The 24,179-nt window shown below is 43.1% G+C and overlaps 1 protein-coding gene across 1 annotated transcript in view; it reads right to left on the reverse strand.

The window, feature by feature from the left end:
- Positions 1–19,366, reverse strand: part of zswim5 (zinc finger, SWIM-type containing 5) — a 95,764-nt gene extending 76,398 nt beyond the window's left edge. Inside the window, exon 1 of the mRNA XM_084327924.1 lies at positions 18,853–19,366. Coding sequence (XP_084184050.1) covers positions 18,853–19,363 — 511 coding nt within the window. The 5' untranslated portion in view covers positions 19,364–19,366. The remainder of the gene's footprint in view (positions 1–18,852) is intronic.
- Positions 19,367–24,179: the final 4,813 nt, after the last annotated feature.

A 24,179-nucleotide genomic window follows, 5' to 3' on the forward strand; every position in this document is an offset into this window, starting at 1 on the left:
TGACGGTGTGAAATAAATGATGCCGCCCAGGCCTAAAAACCGCTTCTAAAATCGGTCTTCATTAAAAATGTTAATGCTATATCATGTGGACTCTGGTGTTTGGCCTGTCGTGATAATTACATGATCTGACCTGGATATTCCCCCCCATTCTGTTTACAAGCGTGTTTGTTTACAGTTTACATAAGAATCACAAAGTCACAATTCTATCCAGTCATGCTGACTTGTCCTCTCTCTTTGTGTCAGAGGCAGGACACACACACACACACACACGGTTTCAGAGCCGCATTCCACGGCTCTGGTGGGGGAACAGTTTGGGTTTAAGCCGAATGAGAGAGGAGAGGGGAGCCCATTAACGCCAGCGGGCCGGGATTTCCACTGGATGACCGCTTCATTCTTCTCCGTTGAGTGGATATCTTCATCCAAGGGCTGAAAAACCGCCAGGAGAGGCTCAGGGCGGTGATTGATTGAAAATGTTATCAACAGATTGCAGAATGGGTACAATACCGTACGGCTCAATACACACAATTGTTAAGGGGATGCAGACCAGAGAAAGACTTTCATCTTGTTTACATCAGGGTCCCCCATTTAAGTAAGGGTGCAATTAGCACCGTGCAATCCATTCTTTGTCGATCCCGCCCCTCAGTGTTTAAGGTCTTCAGACTGGAGGAGAGGCTCAGGCCCCGTCCACACGAACGCTGGGTTTAATGTAACCGTGATTGTATGTGCGCAGTTGCACTGTTCGGCCACACACAACCGGGGATTTGCTACACTGCAACCGCGGTCTTTTGAAACCGGTGGCCAGGGTGGAGTTGTGCGGTTTTGCAGTTGCGTGTGGGCATAGCAACCGAGGTTATTCCCAGTGTTTACAGCAGAGCTGTCGCAATTATTCCCCATGTTCACGGCAGACCGCGGGGTAGAGAGATTAGAGCAGAGCCAACTACACCAGTGTTTACAGCAGAGCTGTCCCAAGTAGCGTTATATGAAAATGATTGTAACAAACTTTTGTTCAAAACGTATCGTCTGTGTTGAAGAGTGTTGTGATCGACTGATGTCTGTTGACGCTCAGAGTAAACATGTAGCTGCAGCTAAACTAAACTCATGTGTTGTCAAGTTATTGTTATAACTTATAAGGAACCCAGTCCAGACTGCATCCCCTTAACAATTGTTTGTATTGAGCCGTATTGTATTGTACCCATTCTGCAATCTGTTAAATAACGTTTACATCCATTTCATATCGGTAACGTTACTTCTTCTTCTTCAGTTAATTAATGGCAGATCGCGACCCAACAGGAAGTTTAGTGAGCGTTCAGTCTTTTCTGATTGGTTGAAATGGCCTTCATGTCTGAACAACATCGCCGCCTACTGCTTTGGCATTGTATTACATTGTACTAAATGTATCGGTTGCTGGGTTCCAGCTCTGCCCGTGAGTACGCAGTTATACACGGTTGTCCACCTGTGTTCACCGTGTGGACGGAGTTTTATTTTTTCAAACTTCGGTCATATTAAATCCAAACTCTCGTGTGGACAGGGCCTCAGTGTTTTAAGGTCTTCAGACTGGAGGACACAGGAGTAAAACGTGTCTCATTATCCACGTCTCTCTCCTCTCCCCCTATGTTGCTTTTTAAAATAATCAGCTGCAGACTGTAGCTTAACTGATCACTTGAATGGGTTGAGTAAGTAGTCAAGACAAGGCCACAGTCTTCACAGCGATCCGCACCGCTTCCTCGACTGAGTAGTCTAAAAAAGTTATCCTCAAAGTCACAAAGTCACATTAAGCCTATTCCACCCCATGCTTGCAATCCAGAGCCCCGGAATGTCACCTTTGGTTGTGGCAAAACAGAGTCAGGTGCTCAGGTTAGATCGGTGGCATAAAATGGTCTTAAAATTACAATAATTATTAATTAACTATTTTACAATAATTATTTGGCTTAATCAAATAAAAGGTACATTAATGTAACTGCTTTTTGGTCAATTCTTAATGTAAACATTCATACTTTTAATAATAAACCAGGTTAGAGGGTTCCTTGCACAATTTACAGCATCTCTAAATATCCAAGCAAAATTGGTATTGTAACTGAAATATCTGCAAACAAATTGATCAAATCGGGACCTTGTAAAGGGAAATCAGTGGTGATACCCAGCTCTAAAATCTACCTGCTTTGCCAGTGAGCTAGCATGACATGGCTGGTATATTTACTGGTGAGTTAGCATGACATGGCTGGTATCTTTACTGATGAGCTTTAATGAGCTTTAATGATTTAATGATTTAATGATTTAATGATTTAAGTCAAGGATGAGGGACATCCACTAGTTGCAGAACTTTTACAGACGATGGCGCCATTGCTCTCATGAAGCAGCAGGTTGGAGGCGGAGTTTTTAGATTACTCCGGTTGCAATGCCTCGCTTGAATGAAGTTAACTTTTCACCTGGATAACGTCAACATTCAGGGTGAATGTAATGTGAGAAATTGGGATGGGAGAAAAAAATATATATATATTTTTTTATTACATTTTTTTTTATCGGATCGGGAAAGATCGGTATTGGTAGATACTCAAAATCACATGATCGGGATCGGATCGGGAGCAAAATAATGTGATCGGGACATCCCTAGTTGGTATCTTTACAGATGAGCTAGCATGACATGGTTGGTATCTTTACCGATGAGCTAGCATGGCATGGTTGGTATCTTTACCGATGAGCTAGCATGGCATGGCTGGTATCTTTACTGGTGAGCTAGCATGACATGGCTGGTATCTTTACCGATGAGCTAGCATGGCATGGCTGGTATCTTTACTGGTGAGCTAGCATGACATGGCTGGTATCTAATAAGTCAATATTGGCCAATAATATTGTCTACCCCTGGCAGTGTTAGTGCATTGCTCTACCCATTGAGCTATGCAGGGAATGGAACCCCTAACCCTAGCAGTGTTAAGAGTCATTACTTTGCACAATGGAGGGAGATTCACAGATTATTCCAAGCAGCCAGAATTCATCTCTCGTACTTCATGACAGGAACAATAACTACTGGTTCTCTAAGTGACATAATGCTGGTCGTTTTATCCTTAAGTGCTTCCCTTAAAACCGCACACTTATACATATAGACAGAGAGAGGGAGAGGGCGAAAGAGAGCGAGAGAGGGAAAGAGAGGAAGAGAGAAGGAGAGAGAGAGAGGGAAGGAGAGGAAGAGAGAAGGAGAGAGAACAAGGGGCAGAGGGAGAGAGAGGGGTAGATAGAGGGAAGGAGGAGAGAAAGAGAGGGTGGAAGGGATGGAGGGAGGGAGAAAGAGAGAGGAAGAAAGAAAGAAAGTGAGAGAGAAAAAGAGAGAAAGAGAGAGCGGTAATAAGAGAGACGGCAGGATAGTCACACCTCTGATCTCTTAACAGCGAGTGGAGGCTACACTTAAAGTGAATCACCGCTCATCAGATAATCTGCACTCACGAACAAGAAACAAAACCGGTCCGGGAGACATAAATATGGAAACAGCTGACATTTGTGATCTGAGCAGCGGTGGAATATCTGTGTCGTGTCGAGAGAGACCAGTGAGAGACTAGGGGTGGGAATCACCAGTTTCATCACAATACGATACGATATCGATTCTTTGGACAACGATACGATATTTTCCGATATCACAAAGTCTGCCACGATACGATACGATTCGATTCAGGTGCCTGCGATCGATATGAGACGATATTATATGCCCATTTAACACAATCAATAACATTTAAATCAACAACAAAAAAGGCAATGGAAATATCATTTGACATTTTTATTTTTGATCTCTTCCAGACATTTAAATGAAAAACAATCTTGTTTTTAATACAAATAGACCTCCTGTTCACTGTTTTTGTTTTTTCTTCTTCTTTTTTTTCCTCGATATTAATATCCTATCACAGCGCTGTATTTTGGCTGGAAAAGGCATATTGGGAGTCAGAAGGTGAAGTACCGGCCAGATCCTGTTAGTGGGGCTATCTCGAGAATGCAGTCTCTCTATGGCTCTATCAGCTTAGCTTAGTTAGCTCACGCTAACGCAACGTTAATTTCGGTATTTAACGCGACGTGGGCATAAAGGAATGGCGAGGATGGAAAGCATGTTAGATGCATTTGACCCCTTGTGGGGAAAAAAAACAACAGGCACTTATTTCGGGCAAAATAGGCGGACTCTGAAGCAATGCTGTCTAACGTCTACACACGCTGAGCTGCGCTGAGCTACTGTTGTTGTTTTTGCAGCCGGGCGGATATGCTCACGAGGGGATTTTCAAAATAAGAGTATCGCAATATGAATCGATCTTTTTACGTTGCATCGATCCTATTTGATCATTGATAATAGATCGATATATCGATCTGGATCGATGTATCGTCATCACCAGTTTCATCATGATACGATACGATATCGATTCTTTGGACAACGATACGATATTTGCCGATATCACAAAGTCTCTCACGATACAATACGATACGATTAGATTCAGGTGCCTGCGATCGATATGAGATGATATCATATGCCCATTTAACACAATCAGTTATGAGACTCGCCACAGGATTTTCAAAATAAGAGTATCGATATGAATCGATCTTATTACATCGCATCGATCCGATTCGATCGTTGATAATTACATCGATGTATCGATCTGGATCGATGTATCGTCCCACCCCTATGAGAGACCAGTGAGACCAACGAGAGACCAGTGAGACCAACGAGACCAACAAGAGACCAGTGAGAGACCAACGAGAGACCAGTGAAAGACCAGTGAGAGACCAGTGAGACCAACGAGACCAGTGAGAGACCAGTGAGACCAGTGAGAGACCAACGAGAGACCAGTGAGACCAACGAGAGACCAGTGAGACCAACGAGAGACCAGTGAGACCAACGAGAGACCAGTGAGACCAACGAGAGACCAACGAGACCAGTGAGAGACCAACGAGAGACCAGTGAAAGACCAGTGAGAGACCAGTGAGACCAACGAGACCAGTGAGAGAGCAGTGAGACCAACGAGAGACCAGTGAGACCAACGAGACCAGTGAGAGACCAGTGAGACCAACGAGACCAGTGAGACCAACGAGACCAGTGAGAGACCAGTGAGACCAACGAGAGACCAGTGAGACCAACGAGAGACCAGTGAGACCAACGAGAGACCAGTGAGACCAACGAGAGACCAACGAGACCAATGAGAGACCAACGAGACCAGTGAGAGACCAACGAGACCAGTGAGAGACGAACGAGAGATCAACGAGACCAGTGAGAGACCAACGAGAGACCAGTGAGAGACCAACGACAGACCAGTGAGAGACCAACGACAGACCAGTGAGAGACCAATGCAAATTCACACAGCTTGACTCTATCAGCGCCCCGACCAAATGCATGGAAATGTCCTTCTGGGGGGACATACATAATGTCCTTCTGGGGGGACATACATAATGTCCTTCTGGGGGGACATACATAATGTCCTTCTGGGGTACATACATAATGTCCTTCTGGGGGGACATACATAATGTCCTTCTGGGGGGACATACATAATGTCCTTCTGGGGGGACATACATAATGTCCTTCTGGGGGTACATACATAATGTCCTTCTGGGGGGACATACATAATGTCCTTCTGGGGGGACATACATAATGTCCTTCTGGGGGGACATACATAATGTCCTTCTGGGGGGACATACATAATGTCCTTCTGGGGGGACATACATAATGTCCTTCTGGGGGTACATACATAATGTCCTTCTGGGGGTACATACATAATGTCCTTCTGGGGGGACATACATAATGTCCTTCTGGGGTACATACATAATGTCCTTCTGGGGGGACATACATAATGTCCTTCTGGGGGTACATACATAATATCCTTCTGGGGGTACATACATAATATCCTTCTGGGGGGACATACATAATGTCCTTCTGGGGGGACATACATAATGTCCTTCTGGGGGGGACACATACATAATGTCCTTCTGGGGGTACATACATAATGTCCTTCTGGGGGGACATACATAATGTATGTCTCCTCCACAACAATAGTCCTCTATGGGCCCCCGCTCGGGGCCCTTGTTGATTGTAATGGCAGGGCTATTGTCAGGGATCTCTCCTGAGTGTCGGGTGGAAAAGCACATAGGATACGGCCACTCAGCGTGACATGGCTGTGTGTTTCACAACAGCAGGGCAGACACAGCGAGCCTCGCTGCCTGCTTTGTTTTAGGGATAACCCATATGACTCTGTATGATAGCATGTACAATAATGCTGTATATATATATATATATATATATATATATATATATATATATAATATTCTACGTAGCTCACATAAACACACAGACATAGCAGCACACAGACGTAGTCAGTATTGAAGTCAATGGAAGAACCACAACAACCACAGCAGCAGTGGGCATCAACGGAGATCATCTTAAGAATGAATGATTGCTGTTTGAGAACCCAGGTTTAGGCAATCATTGTCTGATCTATTGTCCGTTGGAATCAAAACAGCTTTAGACCTTAGTTGAATGTGTGTGTGTGTGTGTGTGTGTGTGTGTGTGTGTGTGTGTGTGTGTGTGTGTGTGTGTGTGTGTGTGTGTGTGTGTGTGTGTGTGTGTGACTGTGTGTGTGTGTGTGTGTGTATACAGTATTCTCAGTGCGTCTGGTGATGTTGGCATTTGCTGTCTGTGACACACAGGCCACAAGTGATGTTCTGCTCTGTGTAAAATGTCAAAGCTGATTGGCTGCAAAACCTTGATCTGCCGTCTGTCTGTCTGTCTCTGAATCTGTCTGTCTCTGAATCTGTCTGTCTGTCTCTGAGTCCGTCTGTCTGTCTGTCTCTGAATCTGTCCGTCTCTGAATCTGTCTGTCTGTCTCTGAGTCTGTCTGTCTGTCTCCGAGTCTGTCTGTCTGTCTGTCTGTCTCTGAATCTGTCTGTCTGTCTCTGAGTCTGTCTGTCTGTCTCTGAATCTGTCTGTCTGTCTGTCTCTGAATCTGTCTGTCTGTCTCTGAATCTGTCTGTCTGTCTCTGAATCTGTCTGTCTGTCTGTCTGTCTGTCTGTCTCTGGATCTCTCCGTCTGTCTGTCTCTGAATCTGTCTGTCTGTCTGTGATCTGTCTGTCTGTCTGTCTGTGAATCTGTCTGTCTCTGATCTGTCTGTCTCTGAATCTGTCTGTCTGTCTGTCTGTCTGTGAATCTCTCTGTCTGTCTCTGAATCTGTCTGTCTGTCTGTAAATCTCTCCGTCTGTCTCTCAAACACTCAGGAGGCCAAAGACTCCTCTCAGCGACGTCACTAACAAACACCCGGGAGAGCCCCACGACCTCACATACGTGAGATTAGAATCCTGAGGAGTGAGGACTTCTAACGACGTGGTCACAGCGAGTACTGGCCGTCAGAAGCGCCTGGCGGCAGAATTCTAAAGATAGAAAAAAATTCCAAAGAAAGGGTTAAATGTCTGGAGCCTCGGGGAAGGTTTCCTTCCTCCTATAGTGGCTAGGGAGGTTGACTGTTGTAGGCCAGTGGCCGCGACTAGGGATGTCCGATATTATCGGCCTACCGATATTATAGGCCGATATTGGCATTAAAATGTGATATCGGAAAATATCGGTATCGGTTTTCAAAAAGAAAAAAAGATTTAATTTTTTTACATTTCTATAACCTTTAATTTACCCAGACAAGCAAGTAAGAACAAATTCTGATTTTATGTATTGTCAAAAGTATGCATAATGTTGTTTTAATTCCACAACAAGAGATATGTAATGTTAATTACCTGAAATTATTCGTTTTTTTGGGGGGGGGGAACCCTGCATATATCGGTATCGGTTGATATCGGTATCGGAAATTAAGAGTTGGACAATATCGGTATCGGTAAAAAAGCCAATATCGAGCATCCCTCTTAGGCATGCGGTAGCTTAACCAATGGCACACTAGCGGTAAGTGTGCAAGAGAGGAATTATTTTGGAAATGCTGAAGTGCTCTCTCATCCACATGCCAAATGACCATTATTCACGGTAGTTTGATTTATATATAAAATAAATATATAGAGTGCAAATGTATATGTATATATGGGTATAGTATGTATGTGTACCTAGTCTGGTACAGTGATATTTAATTCATGTGTGAATGTATGTCAAGTGAGGCCCAGTCTCAGTCTGCTCAATTGCTGTTTAATGGCAATAAAGTAAAAAAATAAATTATATATTTAAATGACACTTAATATGAGAAAGGTTGCCTGTTGTAGTATGACATTTTGAGCCATGAAATAATAATAATAATAATAATAATAATAATAATAATAATAATAATAATAATAATAATAATAATAATAATAATAATACACTTTACTTATAGCACATATATTGCACAAGAATTGCAGCCCAAAGTGCTTCACAGCAGTAAAGTAGACATAAATGGACATAAAATAGACAGGCATAAAATGAGGGTACAATTTACTAAATAAAAACAATGCATAAAGTGTGCAGACATAAAACTAGCATAATTAATTTATCCATCCAACTATCATTCTAGCCTTGATCAAATGTGTAAAGATGAGATGTAAAATGAGATTGATCATGAGATGAGATAACTTATTAAACAGGACAGTTTGTCGACCCTATGATAGGTAGCCTGACTGTAGGATAGGTAGCCTGACTGTAGGATAGGTAGCCTGACTGTAAGATAGGGAGCCTGACTGTAGGATAGGTAGCCTGACTGTAAGATAGGTAGCCTGACTGTAGGATAGGCCAGTGGTTCCCAAAGTCGGGGTCGCGACCCAAAGGTGGGCCGCGAGCAGCCACGGGTGGGCCGCGAGATGATAAAAAAAAAAATATATATATATATATATATATATATTTTTTTTTATTATTATTTTTTTTGTCAGGCCACTGAACTTAGAAGCAGGCCAGGACAGTGTTTCTAGTTGTATTCAAAAATTCTATTCTATTGTATTCTAAAATGTGACTATATGGTTTTATATTAACTTAATAAATAAACAAAAACGTAAAATCTACTTATTTCAACGAACATTTCAAACTAAATAACAGATTATGCACATAAAACGCTGAAAACAACCGAAGCAACAATAGTATTTTAATGAGGCTATTATTATTATCATTATTATTTTGCAACAAGTTAGCCCTCTCATAAATAGCACATATAAATGAATAACTAACTTGAACTAACTTAATAGGATTGAAATGATATTTGGCTTAAAAAATCGGTCGCCTGGCAAAAAAAAAAAAAAAAAAAAGCCTGACGATGTGCATTGGGCCGCGGCTCTCTGACGCCTTATTTTCTGGGCCCTGGCCTGAAAAGTTTGGGAACCCCTGGGATAGGCTACCTGACTGTAGGATAGGTAGCCTGACTGTAGGATAGGTAGCCTGACTGTAGGATAGGTAGCCTGACTGTAGGATAGGTAGCCTGACTGTAAGATAGGTAGCCTGACTGTAGGATAGGCTACCTGACTGTAGGATAGGTAGCCTGACTGTAGGATAAGTAGCCTGACTGTAGGATAGGTAGCCTGACTGTAGGATAGGCAGCCTGACTGTAGGATAGGTAGCCTGACTGTAAGATAGGTAGCCTGACTGTAGGATAGGTAGCCTGACTGTAGGATAGGTAGCCTGACTGTAAGATAGGTAGCCTGACTGTAGGATAGGCTACCTGACTGTAGGATAGGTAGCCTGACTGTAGGATAAGTAGCCTGACTGTAGGATAGGTAGCCTGACCGTAGGATAGGCAGCCTGACTGTAGGATAGGTAGCCTGACTGTAGGATAGGCAGCCTGACTGTAGGATAGGTAGCCTGACTGTAAGATAGGTAGCCTGACTGTAGGATAGGCAGCCTGACTGTAGGATAGGTAGCCTGTATAACAGGCTAATAATACTATAGGATTGTCCAGGGTAGAACACTGCTATCAACAGGTTAACAATACTGTAGGATTGTCCAGGGCAGAACACTGCTAACACTACATACGATGAGCTTGTGTGAACTCTTATCAACAGTAAAACAGAGACAATGAGCAGTTATCTTTCATCATAGTACAGTATTTGCACGCGCACACACACACACACACACACACACACACACACACTCCAGTCAGCAGTGAGGAAATAGATGAAAGCAGCAGCAGTAGTACTCAGGAGAGAGAGAAACAGTGTGAGAGAGAAACAAAGAGAAACAGTGAGAGAAACAGAGGAGAGAGAGAGAGAAACAGAGGAGAGAGAGAGAGAGAGAGAGAGAGAGAGAGAGAGAGAGAGAGAGAGAGAGAGAGAGAGAGAGAGAGAGGGAGAGAGAGAGTGTGTGTTCAGCATGTGTGCAGGAAGTGAGTGTAGGAAGTAGGGACTGTTGAAAACAGCAGAACAACAGAACAGGCTGGATGTGCAGGTTGGTTTAGTTGTGAGAATTTAGTGTCAGTAACCAGAAGGACATGATGACGGTTTCCTGGCTGGATGTTATAATGGAGCTATATATATATATATATATATATATATATATATATATGTATATATATATACACACACACACACACATCAAAACCTAGCCTACATACACAGTATCAATGTCAGGGCACATTATCCTGTGTATTTTCAAATTTTGTTACGTGCCATTTATGTTCATTTGAAAGAAACCAAACCAATCTGGTTCTCATACCCAGGAGGTTCAGACGGTTGTTAAAATGTAAAGGAGAGGTTTCATTAAAGTGAGAATGTGTGATTTCAGGCAGAACCACAGGATAAACATGGCTACCTTGCTGTGTCCACTGACACTTTTAAACAACACCCTCACATTATAGCTCCTTATATAATTATCACCTCTCTCCATCTCTCTCTCTCTCTCTCCCCTCTCTCTCCCTGACACTCCAAAACACACACCACTCAAGCGGCAAAACCAAATTCATTACACATGCGCACACATGCACATGCAAACAAAGTTTCAACATAATGCACACACACACACAACTCCAAACTCAAACACACACACTAGCGCATGAGCACACACGCACATTCATCTGTTCCCTTTGATGAGAGAGAGAGAGGAGAGGGGGGGGGAACTGGAATTAATTACGTTGATTAAATATAGTCTACTATGTGGAGATGGAAGATGAATCTGTGTGTGTGTGTCCATATGCTTTTAAACATGCGGGTGTATGTGTGTGTGTCTGGTCTAGGGGAGCTGTGTGGAGTCAGAAGATAATCTGGTCTGACTGTCAACTCTGATACAAGAGCATGACATCACACCTACTATGTCATCCTTCAGTTACAGAGAGACAGAAAGAGATAGAATGAAAGAGAGACAGAAAGAGAGAGAAAGAAAAAAAAGAAAGAAAGAAAGAAAGAAAGAAAGAAAGAAAGAAAGAAAGAAAGAAAGAAAGAAAGAAAGAAAGAAAGAAAGAAAGAAAGAAAGAAAGAAAGAAAGAAAGAAAGAAAGAAAGAAAGAAAGAAAAAAAGAAAGAAAGAAACATGAACAGATCCTGGGTCTGTGTTTGACTCCACTATGAGGAATAATCTGTCCTTTTACACTTTTAAAAAGGGAACAACAACTAAGTCACGGTCAGATTAATTAACCATCTACTAACCATCTACAAACTCACCATCTACTAACCATCTACAAACTCACCATCTACAAACTCACCATATACTAACAATCTACTAACTCACCATATACTAACAATCTACTAACTCACCATATACTAACCACCTACTAACCGGGCCTATAGTTCCATTCTAACAAGGGGGCTAAACGTATGGGGCGACAGTGGATCAGGAGGTAGAGCGCTCGTCTGGTAATCGGAAGGTCCCCGGTTCAATTCCCACTCCTCCCGGGCAGCGTGTCGAAGTGTCCTTGAGCAAGACACTTAACCCCTAATTGCTCCCGATGAGCAGGTAGGCACCTTGCATGGTTGCCTCCGCCGTCGGTGTGTGAATGAATGGGTAAAAATGTGAAAAACAAATATTGTAAAGCGCTTTGGATAAAGGCGCTATATAAATGCACCATTTACGTATGAACAGAGAGGGGAGGGGCGCAAGGGGCCAGGCTGTGACACCAGGGTGTTCTGGGAGTCTAGTGTGACATCATCAAGAGAGGACGGGGAGAGGAGAGGATGAGGGAGGGAGTCAGGATGAGCTCATCCTCGCCTTGATCGGAAACCTGGTGAGTAACCAAAAGGCTCCGTTACACCAGGGGGGGGGGCGCTATCAAGCACTCAACCACTGCAGAGGAACTTCAGAAACACATGGTGCCAGACAGCCATGATCTTACTCATAGGATATTATGTTCACATTCTAATTCTTTATTGCCTATACTTATTGTAACGTGTACTATAACTGATAGGGCATACAGACCCTCATATGCACCTTTGTTTCTCGTATGTTCATATTCAGAGTTAATAATATATTGTTTACACTGTTTATTTTTCCTCATATTTCTATATTCAGATCAAATTTGATAGACAGAAATATTTCTGTCTTTCTACTATTACCCTGCACATACCTGTACCTCCCCTCCCCCATGCTGCTTTGACGCCCCGAATTTCCCCCAAGGGGATGGAATAGCTGATCTTCGAAGACACCCGCTGTAGTCCAACAAGGACTCTCCAGACTGGCAGCTCCCGGGTCCCGTGTGTGTTTTTAAAACGTCTTCACGCCAAGGACAGTAAAGTAACGCCCACAAATTAATCCTGCACCTGAGAGGAAACGATTGCATCAGGGCAACCAGTTCAGAAAACACTCACTCGAGGCGGCTTCACTTCTTTTTTTTTGCCGATAAGAGTTGTGTAATTTCTCTACACGTTTGGCAGGGAGTTAGTAACCTGTGATCAAAAATAAAATCAGGTTTTAACCCTTTCACTGCAGCACTACCAAATGGTTAACCCTTTCACTGCGACAATACACAGAAGGTTAACCCTTTCACTGCCACACAACAGCTGACCGTCGGTTGTGTGATAGTAATGGGTTAACCTTCTGTCGTGTGGCAGTGAAAAGGTTAAAAACATGCTTCCGTTGTGCTTCCTTCAATTGAAACGGAGTGAAATTAGGTATTTGGGTTGTAGGGGACCCCCCTGGGGCACGTACAAGGACCCCTGAGGTTCAGCACACCGCAAGTTGAGAACCCCACTGCGTCGGGTGGGATGAGAGGAAAAACAGCACCGTCATCCTAGAGAGAAGCACGGTGTGTGTGTGTGTGTGTGTGTGTGTGTGTATGTGTTCAGGCGACTGGCTGGCTGTCCCATACAGCAGTAATCCTGTAGCGTCTCTTCTTTGCTGGAGTCACTGAAGCTTCAAAGACGTAGGGGAGCCATTACGGCTCAATGTAACACTTTGAGAGAGAACACACACACACACCCAGTAGATAGAAAGGCATCTTCTAACTCACTCACACACACAGAGGATACAAGTGAAAATATACACAGGTACAGTTTATAGAGAGATATACTTGTAACACACACTCAGATACGCAGACCCGTATATACAACATACATAATGCATACATACACACAGAGGACAGTGTGGATAGAGGACAGACACACATGGACGCACACACAGAGGACAGTGTGGATAGAAGACAGACACACATGGACGCACACACAGAGGACAGTGTGGATAGAAGACAGACACACACAGAGGACAGTGTGGATAGAGGACAGACACACATGGACACACACACACAGAGGACAGTGTGGATAGAAGACAGACACACACAGAGGACAGTGTGGATAGAAGACAGACACACATGGACGCACACACAGAGGACAGTGTGGATAGAAGACAGACACACATGGACGCACACACAGAGGACAGTGTGGATAGAAGACAGACACACATGGACGCACACACAGAGGACAGTGTGGATAGAAGACAGACACACATGGACGCACACACAGAGGACAGTGTGGATAGAAGACAGACACACATGGACGCACACACAGAGGACAGTGTGGATAGAAGACAGACACACATGGACGCACACACAGAAGACAGTGTGGATAGAAGACAGACACACACAGAGGACAGTGTGGATAGAGGACAGACACACATGGACACACACACAGAGGACAATGTGGATAGAAGACAGACACACACAGAGGACAGTGTGGATAGAGGACAGACACACACAGAGGACAGTGTGGATAGAGGACAGACACACACAAAGGACAGTGTGGATAGAGGACAGACACACACAGAGGACAGTGTGGATAGAGGACAGACACACATGGACACACACACACACAGAGGACAGTGTAGATAGAAGACAGACACACACAGAGGACAGTGTAGATAGAGGACAGACACACATGGACACACACACACACAGAGGACAGTGTGGATAGAGGACAGACACACATGGAAACACACACAGAAGACATACTTGTAACACACAGTCACACACATACAGACACATTCACTCAGACCAGGTCTCCTCTCTCCCTGTGAACCAGGGTTCTTTCTACAGCTGGGTAACAAAGCATGATCCAGTATAATCCTCAAGCCCGACTCAAAGCTCCAGAAACCCCCTATCCTCCCCTCCCTTCTTGCCTCCTCCCCTCCCAGGACTTCATATGTTTCTGGCAAGGGGGCTTCTGGTCATGTGTGTGTGTGTGTGTGTGTATATGGGGGGATGGGAGTGGATTACACACACACACACACTTAGCTTTGATTATTCTAATTATGACTGGGGGGAAGGAGCTGATGGTTATGAACACATGCTGCCTGGTTGATGAGTCCATGTTAGTCAAGTCTGACAACATTCCCCCATCAGTCATATCTACTGTACTACAGGAATAATGCACTATACAGTATAATATATAATATCTACTACATCAGTCATATCTACTGTACTATAGGAATAATGCAGTATACAGTATAATATCTACTACATCAGTCACAGTGCTGTAATAATCCAGTACAGTATACTATCTTGTCATGCACAGTCTCTGGAGCGCAACAGTAAGAAGCATTTTGTACAAAAGTATTCTGTACTTCTGTATGACAACTATTAAAGAAACTTGAACTTGAAACTATATAATATCTATTATCTACTGTACTATAGGAATAATGCAGTATACACACACAGGAGTATACTATATAATATCTACTGTGCTGTAGGAATAATGCAGTATAGATCATATGTACTGCATCATTTGAATGATACTATAGTATAACATGTCTGTTAGCTACCAGGAAAAATATGGCACATTAATACTGACAGAACAGTGGACAATATGCAGTTAGACCTGGACCGTCATTCTGGGGTCATTGGACAAGAATGATTGAGATATACAACCATTCATTGTATCTTCAATGTTGAATATGAATCATTCAATACAACCATTCGTTGTATCTTCAATGTTGAATATGAATCAATACAACCATTCATCTTCTTTCTATTTGAATTGCATTACTAATTACATTCTGTATTTGTATTCCGTTGTGTCATTTTCTTATGGAGGACCCAAGGAAGGTCATCGTCGGTCATTAATTTGACAGCTAATAGGGATGTGTTTCTTGGTATCAGATTTATTTTAGTATCAGGGACGTTTTTCTGATACCAATATTCTATTTTATCCTGGTGTCCGACCGATATCCGATGCCAGTATCGGTGCATCCCTATTTCAAATGGAGGATTTTGGCGTCACATGGTCAATTGTTTAAGACCTGTTACTGCCTTTTACGATAACCAATAAAACACCAAGCAGCTGTTGTATCTTCCAACATGGAGGACAAATGCTCTAAAGTAAATGCTCCGCGAAAGACCTCTACTCTTCAACTGACTGGGAACTGCATTTAGAAAAGACCCCCCCTGGTAGCAAAACCCCAAAGCACACATTAAAATGGAATTAAATTAGATTAGATTAGATAAAAAATGTGTCATCATGCAGCACAAGTACAGCACAACAAAAAGAAGTTTGGCATCCAACCAGAGTGCAAATGTAACAGTAAAGTGCAATAGTAATATACAATGTATTAGGTGAATAAACTGGGTATAACATTATATAAACTAGTACTACTGAGTAATAGTGCTAATCAGATGTATGTACAGAGTTGTAGTATTAATATGTACAGTGATACAGGTATAAAGACACTATGGTAAGTCACACTGGCCAGCAGCGTAACTAGGAAGAGTAGGTAAGGGATATGTACAGATATAGTATCTAGATATGCAACAAGGGTTATGAACACTTTGATGAACATTGTTACGCAGCTAATACGAGTTGTGCCCTCATGCTGACTTGTCGTACAAAACTTGTAAGTCGCTTTGGATAAAAGCGTCAGCTAAAATGACCAAATGTAAATATACACAGATGTGGATAGATATATATATATGGTAAGAATAAATACATGAACACAATATATGAACTTCAAATGACGTGTTGTCGTGTCACGTTATGCCATACTGTCAATTCTAGTTGTATTACACAAATGTGAATGACGTATATCACAAGAGGTAAGGCTTTTTATACAGAAATAAAACCAGCTTTCCTTTGTTTTGTAGGAAGATTCTTTTTTAATCAATGTTCCCATCAAGTCTGCATTATGGGATTGTAATTTACAGACATGCTGCTGCCTCCACACTTGACTATTATAATGATCATGTATAAAGTGTTTCAATGAAGGGTGACATGGAGAGAGAGAGAGAGAGAGAGAGAGAGGGGGGGGAGAAAGAGAGAGACACATAAGGAGGGATGATGTAGACTGAGCATTGGTTGGTCATAAACAGGATTCAACGTCATAATGTCTCAATACGTATCAAAGACTACAAATGCTCATCCATAAGCAATGAGCACGCACGCACAGGCGCACGCTTGCATAACTTCTCAGAGCAGGCTCGCAGAGAGAGACAGACCGACCACTTAAAAGTTCTCTTCAACGACCACAGATTGTAAAACGATCGCAATCAATAAACACATTAGAGGCAATATCGATATAGGTATCAATATCACCTCCTGAAAGATACGGACCAGAGGGGCCACCTGGACAGTTAGGCTAGTGGAGACTGTGTGTTCGGGGGGAAGGGGGGAGAGGGTCCCGTGTTGACTTGAGGTGTCTGAACACCTAAGAAATATGACCCGTTAACTGTTAAACGCAGGTAAAACCGAGGACAAACACACACACACCCTGTCTGAACAAACCACAGGATGTAACACTTTAAATGGCCACATTGTCTTCGTATCTCTCACGAAGCAACCATATAATATAACAAGCTCCACGGCACGGTGGCTCACAAAACACATGGAAAACAAAACATTACAAGGCACCAGAAAGGATTCCACGTTGGATACTACTAGTAGTAACTAATGGCTTCGCTCTATAATAAACACGACGCAACTTTGAGTTTGGTGGAACAACAGACACGACCCGCTCGCAGTTCCAGCCTCGGAAGAGAGACGGAGGAGTTTCGGGCCCTTTGTTTGAAAACAGCCACATTGGAGCAGAAACGAGCCGCGTATCGATCATGAACTGGATGGTATTGTGTTGCAACAAGGCGACACGGGGAGCTATACTCTCACCGACAGAGAAATAACTATCAAATAATAATAATAAAAGGAAACGGGTGAAGCTGTACTTTTTAAAAGGGGGGGAACGCGTATTTAACGCCATAGCTTCAACGTGTGTTCACCGACAGACAGATCGGCTCCAGCCCGGTGCTCCGGGTTCTCTTTGTCCTGTCTGTCCGAGTAGTGCAGCAAATAAACACAACAAGCTACGGGGTTTTGGGATCAAGGGGGATTATTAAACCGTTGGCTTAATCACAATAAGAGACCCAATAACCCGCCTTTGTTCCTCGCCTCTAAGCCGCTCTATCGATAATGAGTTCATAAAAACCACTTCTGCGACGAGGAATTCGCAGAAAACTGACGCTATACTAGTGTTGTGTCTATAATGTATCCGCGTCTGTCACCCTCCCTCCCCCTCTTCCGCGCACTGAGAGAGACCTCAGCCTCTATAGAGAGACCCCAGCCTGTATAGAGACTTCAGCCTGTATAGAGAGACCCCAGCCTGTATAGAGACTTCAGCCTCTATAGAGAGACCTCAGTCTGTATAGAGAGACCCCAGCCTGTATAGACTTCAGCCTGTATAGAGACCCCAGCCTGTATAGAGAGACCCCAGCCTGTATAGAGACTTCAGCCTGTATAGAGAGACCCCAGCCTGTATAGAGAGACCCCAGCCTATATAGAGACTTCAGCCTATATAGAGACTTCAGCCTGTATGCACTAACCCAGAGTCCTATATGGACTAACCCGCAGAGTACTATATGGACTAACCCACAGAGTCCTATATGGACTAACTGGAGGGAGTCCTAAATGGACTAACTCAGGTGAGTCCTAAATGGACTAACCCAGAGTCCTATGGACTAACTCGGGTGAGTCCTAAATGGACTAACTCAAGAGTCCACGGAATTATGGAATAGTCCTAAATGGACTAACCCAGAGTCCTGTATGGACAAACCCAGAGTCCTGTATGCAAAGAGCCTTTTCAACTCAGTGGAAGAAAACCTCAACATTCCGTGCGTAAAGGCGCAACATCTCGGAAGAGCTCCAAGTGTAATGAATAGCTAAGGTTCAAATCCAGCTCCCTGGCCTTTAATGTTTAAACAGCAGCTGGGACCAAGGGGTATAGCTCTTACACTCGCTTCCCTTTTCAGGGAGTTGTGCTACAAAAACGACTTAATCAAAACCACAAGGCGTCGATCCATTATTTTGTTCCAAATCAGAACATTTGTATGTAGGCATATATTCCCATTTGATCCCCCAAAAAACCAGCGCTTACACACTTTTCACGCCGAGCGAAAACTTCAATCATCCTGTTCCGGAGGATCGGCGGGTTCGATCAGAAGAAGCGAAGCGAGAGCAAAGCGACGTGTTTTCTCTCCATATTCGTCGGCAACTTACCGACTTGTAACACGTTCTCCACGCAGCCGGTCTCCAGCAGCCTGATCCCGCGGCGGAAAGGCAGTCCGTCTCCCGTCCCCGCCGGCGCTGTCCCCGCGGTAGCCGCCGTAGCGGCGTTAGATCCTCCGGTTGCCCCACCAGCGGCCCCAGCCGCCCCGGACCCCGTCGCCGTCCCCGAAGAGCCGCTCTCCTCCCCGGCGACGCGGCACTGGAACGAGGAGTACATGCAGATCTCCCTCTCGTTGCGGGGGAACGACCAGTACACGATGCGCCGCTGCACGGGCTCCGGTATCCTCTCGAAGCGCTCCTCCACCCGCTCGAAGGCCCATTTCTCCGCCACCGCTTTCGCGGCGCAGTCCAGGAGCGACTCCGGCGAGCGCTGGTGCCGGGAGTTCTGGTGTCCGCCGGACCCCGGGCCGGGCCCTCGAGGAGCCGGGCGCAGGCAGGGCCGCTTGCTGGCCGGGGGAGAGGAGAGGTGGTGCGGCGGTGGCTCTCTGCGTCCGTCGGCCATGGCGAGGAGATCAACACTGAAGAGAGAGAGGAGCGAAGCGACACGCACACGCACGCACGCACACACACATACACACGCGCGCACACACAACGATCGAAACAAACTGCACAAACGAAGCGCACACACACGCACACACACACACACGGCGAAACGCAAAGAGGGGAGGGAAGGGGAGGGGCTGAAGGGCGGGGGGAGGCGGGGCTGGGAGATTGGAGGGGGGATGTGCCTACGTCACTAAACCACACAATAACAAAACGCTCCCCGCTCGCATGGAAGCAGCTCCTTGTTATACCTAATAAGTTTGGGTTGGTTTGATTTGATTTAAACGATTGGCATTACCACCCCATCCCCTTCTCCCTCTCTCTTTCCCCCTCTCTCTCTCTCTCCCTCTCCCCCCCCCCTCTCTCTCTCTCTCTCTCTCTCTCTCTCTCTCTCTCTCTCTCTCTCTCTCTCTCTCTCTCTCTCTCTCTCTCTCTCTCAGTGTAAAATAAACGATTTGGTTTATTTGCGCCAAAGGGGGAAAACAAATATATATATATAAGGCATAATAAATACATTCCAATGTAATTTCAGGTTTAAAGTACAATTTGAATAATAACAAAGTTACTGTTTAATATTTCATTAGAATATTTAGAATTCCTCAAACTAGGCTATAAACGGATGGTTCTTTATATATACATCTTTCTATTTGATACAGCCAGGATCATATCAAATAGAAAGATGTGGGGTTTTTACGCTTCACACGCAGCTAATGACCCAATGGCTCATATTGAATAACAAAACCGCGGATTTGCTAATTAAATTCACACCATTATGTCCCCGATGCATATCAATGACTTCAAGTCAGTAAATACACATCTGAATGGACCGACCCGCTGCCCGGTAGACTTTAAAGAGTTCTGCAAGTTAGCCTACAGTCAGTAGTAGCGAACTGCATTCAAGAGATTCATCCGGTTACAAAATATAGGTACAATTTCCCAGTAACTACGTCAATGAATCAATTTTTTATTCTAATTCGGTAACATTGATATAATTGTTTGGCATCACCTTGCTTTTACAAACTAAATATGAAGTGAAATGTATGTTAGGCCTACTTGCTTTTACAATCTGAATAAAGTTAAATGTATGTTAGGCCTACTTGCTTTTACAATCTGAAGAAAGTTAAATGTATGTTAGGCTACTTGCTTTTACAATCTGAAGAAAGTTAAATGTATGTTAGGCCTACTTGCTTTTACAATCTGAAGAAAGTTAAATCTATGTTAGGCCTACTTGCTTTTACAATCTGAATAAAGTTAAATGTATGTTAGGCCTACTTGCTTTTACAATCTGAAGAAAGTTAAATGTATGTTAGGTCTACTTGCTTTTACAATCTGAATAAAGTTAAATGTATGTTAGGCCTACTTGCTTTTACAATCTGAGGTCATCATTATCTATCTATTCTACAGTCATGACTTGGCCACTGACCAAAACCAAGTTCAGAAATTAGATGATTACATTACATTAAATTACATTAGATTATTACATTAGATTATTACATTAGATTAGATCCGATTTATCGTCATTATACAGCAACGTACAGTACAATGAAAATAAGGCATCCAACCATAGTGCAAATGAACCGTAAAGTGCAACAGTAATATAGAATGTACATTTGATTAAACTGGGTATAAAATATATAAATGAGTACTACTGAGTAATAGTGCTAATCAGATGTATGTACAGAGTTGTAGTATTAATATGTACAGGTAAAAAGACACTTTAAAGGTGTTTCTGGTCAATAATGGTCAATAATGGTAATTTTTTTACTTCTTACTGATGCACTGCTCTGTTGTATGTTAAATACCCTGTTGTATGTCCGTTCTATTTTATAATTTTTAGACAATTTTTAAACCGAATCATTTTAAACTTTTTATTATTTGTATTACTGAATGAAACTGTAAACAGAGAACCTATTGGGATGCTAGATCTTAATGTGAAACACTGTGATTTACCTTACCTTCAGGGGCGTATCTAGACCCAGCACTTCAGTAGGGCACAGAAGGGCACCAAAAACTATGAAGCGGGAGCGCGTAGCGCGACCGCGAAAAAGATTTGGCCGGTTTGTGGGCGAAAATGGGTGGATTTTGTAACTATGCTTTTTTAACTTTATTTCGGTTTTAGGGTTAGGTTAGGGTTATGTTATTTAATTATTTTGGGGAGCCAGCCCCCCAAACTCCTGAAATGCATAATAATAATAATAATAATAATAATAATAACTTTATTTGTATAGAAATCTATGAAATAAATAAAACAATCTGACATTTATATTAAAAAGAGCTAGCCACCCAAACCCCTAAAATACATAGAAATCTATGCATTTTGGAACAGTTACTATATATATAGTCAAGAAAGTCCCCTCCAAACTCATAGCCAAGCTCAGGGACCTGGGCTTGAACTATGACCTGTGCCAGTGGGTCTTGGACTTCCTGACGGGCAGACCCCAGGTGGTAAGAGCCGGCAACTGCACCTCCTCATCCATCACGCTCAACATAGGGGCCCCCCAGGGCTGTGTTCTGAGCCCCCTCCTCTACTCCCTGTACACACATGACTGCGTAGCACAGCGGAACAACAACACCATCATCAAATTTGCTGATGACACAGTAGTGGTGGGCCTGATCTCTGCCAACGACGAAAGGGCCTACCTGGAAGAGGTAGAGAACCTGTCACAGTGGTGTCAGGAGAACTGCCTCTCCCTGAACGTCAGCAAAACAAAAGAGATGATTGTGGACTTCAGGAGGTCGGGGGTCAAGGACTACAGCCCCCTCAGCATCGACGGGGCACCGGTTGAGAGAGTGAACAGTTTCAAGTACCTCGGAGCCCACATATCCGAGGACTTGACATGGACCACACACATTGACAGTGTTGTGAAGAAGGCACGACAACGCCTCTACTTCCTCAGGCGCCTAAGGAAGTTCCAAGTCAGTCAGAAGATCCTTAGGAACTTCTACTCATGTACAATAGAGAGCATCCTGACCGGCAACATCACCTCCTGGTTTGGGAATAGCACTGCACAAGACCGTAGCAGACTACAAAGAGTGACACGTTCAGCCGAACGCACAATTGGAGGGGGGCTTCCCACCCTCCAGAACATTTACAACAAGCGGTGCAAGGGGAAGGCTAAGAGAATTATTAAGGACTCGAGCCACCCGAACAACTGCCTCTTTGAACTGCTGCGGTCAGGCAAGCGATACCGGAGTCTTAAGGCGAGCACAGAAAGACTCAGAAGAAGCTTCTATCCCCAGGCCATCAGGCTGCTAAACGAACAATAATCGCTAAACGAACAATAATCACTATGCAACAACCATCAAATGCACACAGCACACACACCCACACGCACACACTCACTCAAACAAACAACACACTGCAGCACCCACTCTCCACACTTTAGATCACACAAACACACTTACACTTTATATTTATTGATAAAGGATTTGCACTACAACTCGTACACCTACTGTGAATTGTACCTAAATTGCACCTCGTCCCATTTCTCCATTTCTGCCTTGCACTATATAGTATTGTATATTAGTACACTGCACAGTATTGTATATTGTATGGTAACTACGTCTATTCTGCATCGAACATTGTACATATGTCTAAACTGAACACTGTGACCTCTTTTTTTTACTTCTAATTTTACTATGTTTTTATTTCATACTTATCTTGTCTTGCACAGTCTCTGGAGCGCAACAGTAAGAAGCATTTTGTACAAAAGTATTCTGTACTTCTGTATGACAACTATTAAAGAAACTTGAGAAACTTGAGAAACTTGAGAAGAAAGCATTTAGTCATACTTAAAGTTTAAAGTGCTTTACTTGCATTGAACATTGCATTGAACATTGAACATTGAGGAGACATCATTAGAAAGCACAATGTATGTTTCCATAGTTACGCAGATGACACACAATTGTACATCTCCGCTGAACCAAATGATCACACAGCTATAAACTCCATTTCCGCCTGTCTCTTAGCAATAAACAAATGGATGACAAACAACTTCCTAAAATTAAATGAGGGCAAAACTGAAATCCTACTAGTCGGTCCTATAACAAAAAGAGAAATGTTACAGAGCAATATGGGGCAACTTACTCCTTGGATCAAACCCGAAGTTACAAGTAAGTAACCTACACTGGCTTCTGGTAACATTTAGAATTGATTTCAAGGTCCTCCTCCTTATATACAAAGTATAAACATTGCGATCATCTACTACTGGTCTATTGAAGGTTCCAAGCCACAGTCTAAAGAAAATCAGGGATGCAGCCTTTGCTAACTATGCACCAAAGTTATGGAACACACTACCTATGGACATTAGGGAAGCTAGATCTCTTAATATTTTCAGAAATAAGCTAAAAACGTACCTCTTCACCATAGCCTTCTAATACACCCCGCTGTTGATTGTACTGTAGCACTATTTTACTCTGGCCATTCTATTGCATAATTTTACTATCTATTCTACTATTCTATTATTGCACTGTATTATTGGTGTGCAAACCAGTCAACTTACAAAAAAGAGCCTGTTGGAGGATTTCAACAAGATAAATGCAGTGCAAAATATTTCACTATAATATTTCAAAGCGAAGTAAAAAATATTATAATAATTATTTGATCATGTTAAATGATCATTTGATCATGTTAAAAAAGGGAAAATAAAAAACATTTGTTAAATTTTTTTTTTTTTTTTTTAATCAGTGGGGCACAGATGATCATCAGTAGGGCACGTGCCCTACTGATAGTGGTCTAAATACGCCGATGCTTGCTACCTCTCTATCCTTTTTAT

This window comes from Notolepis coatsorum (assembly GCF_963971535.1).
Source record: "Notolepis coatsorum genome assembly, chromosome: 13".
Classification (NCBI taxonomy): Eukaryota; Metazoa; Chordata; class Actinopteri; order Aulopiformes; family Paralepididae; genus Notolepis; species Notolepis coatsorum.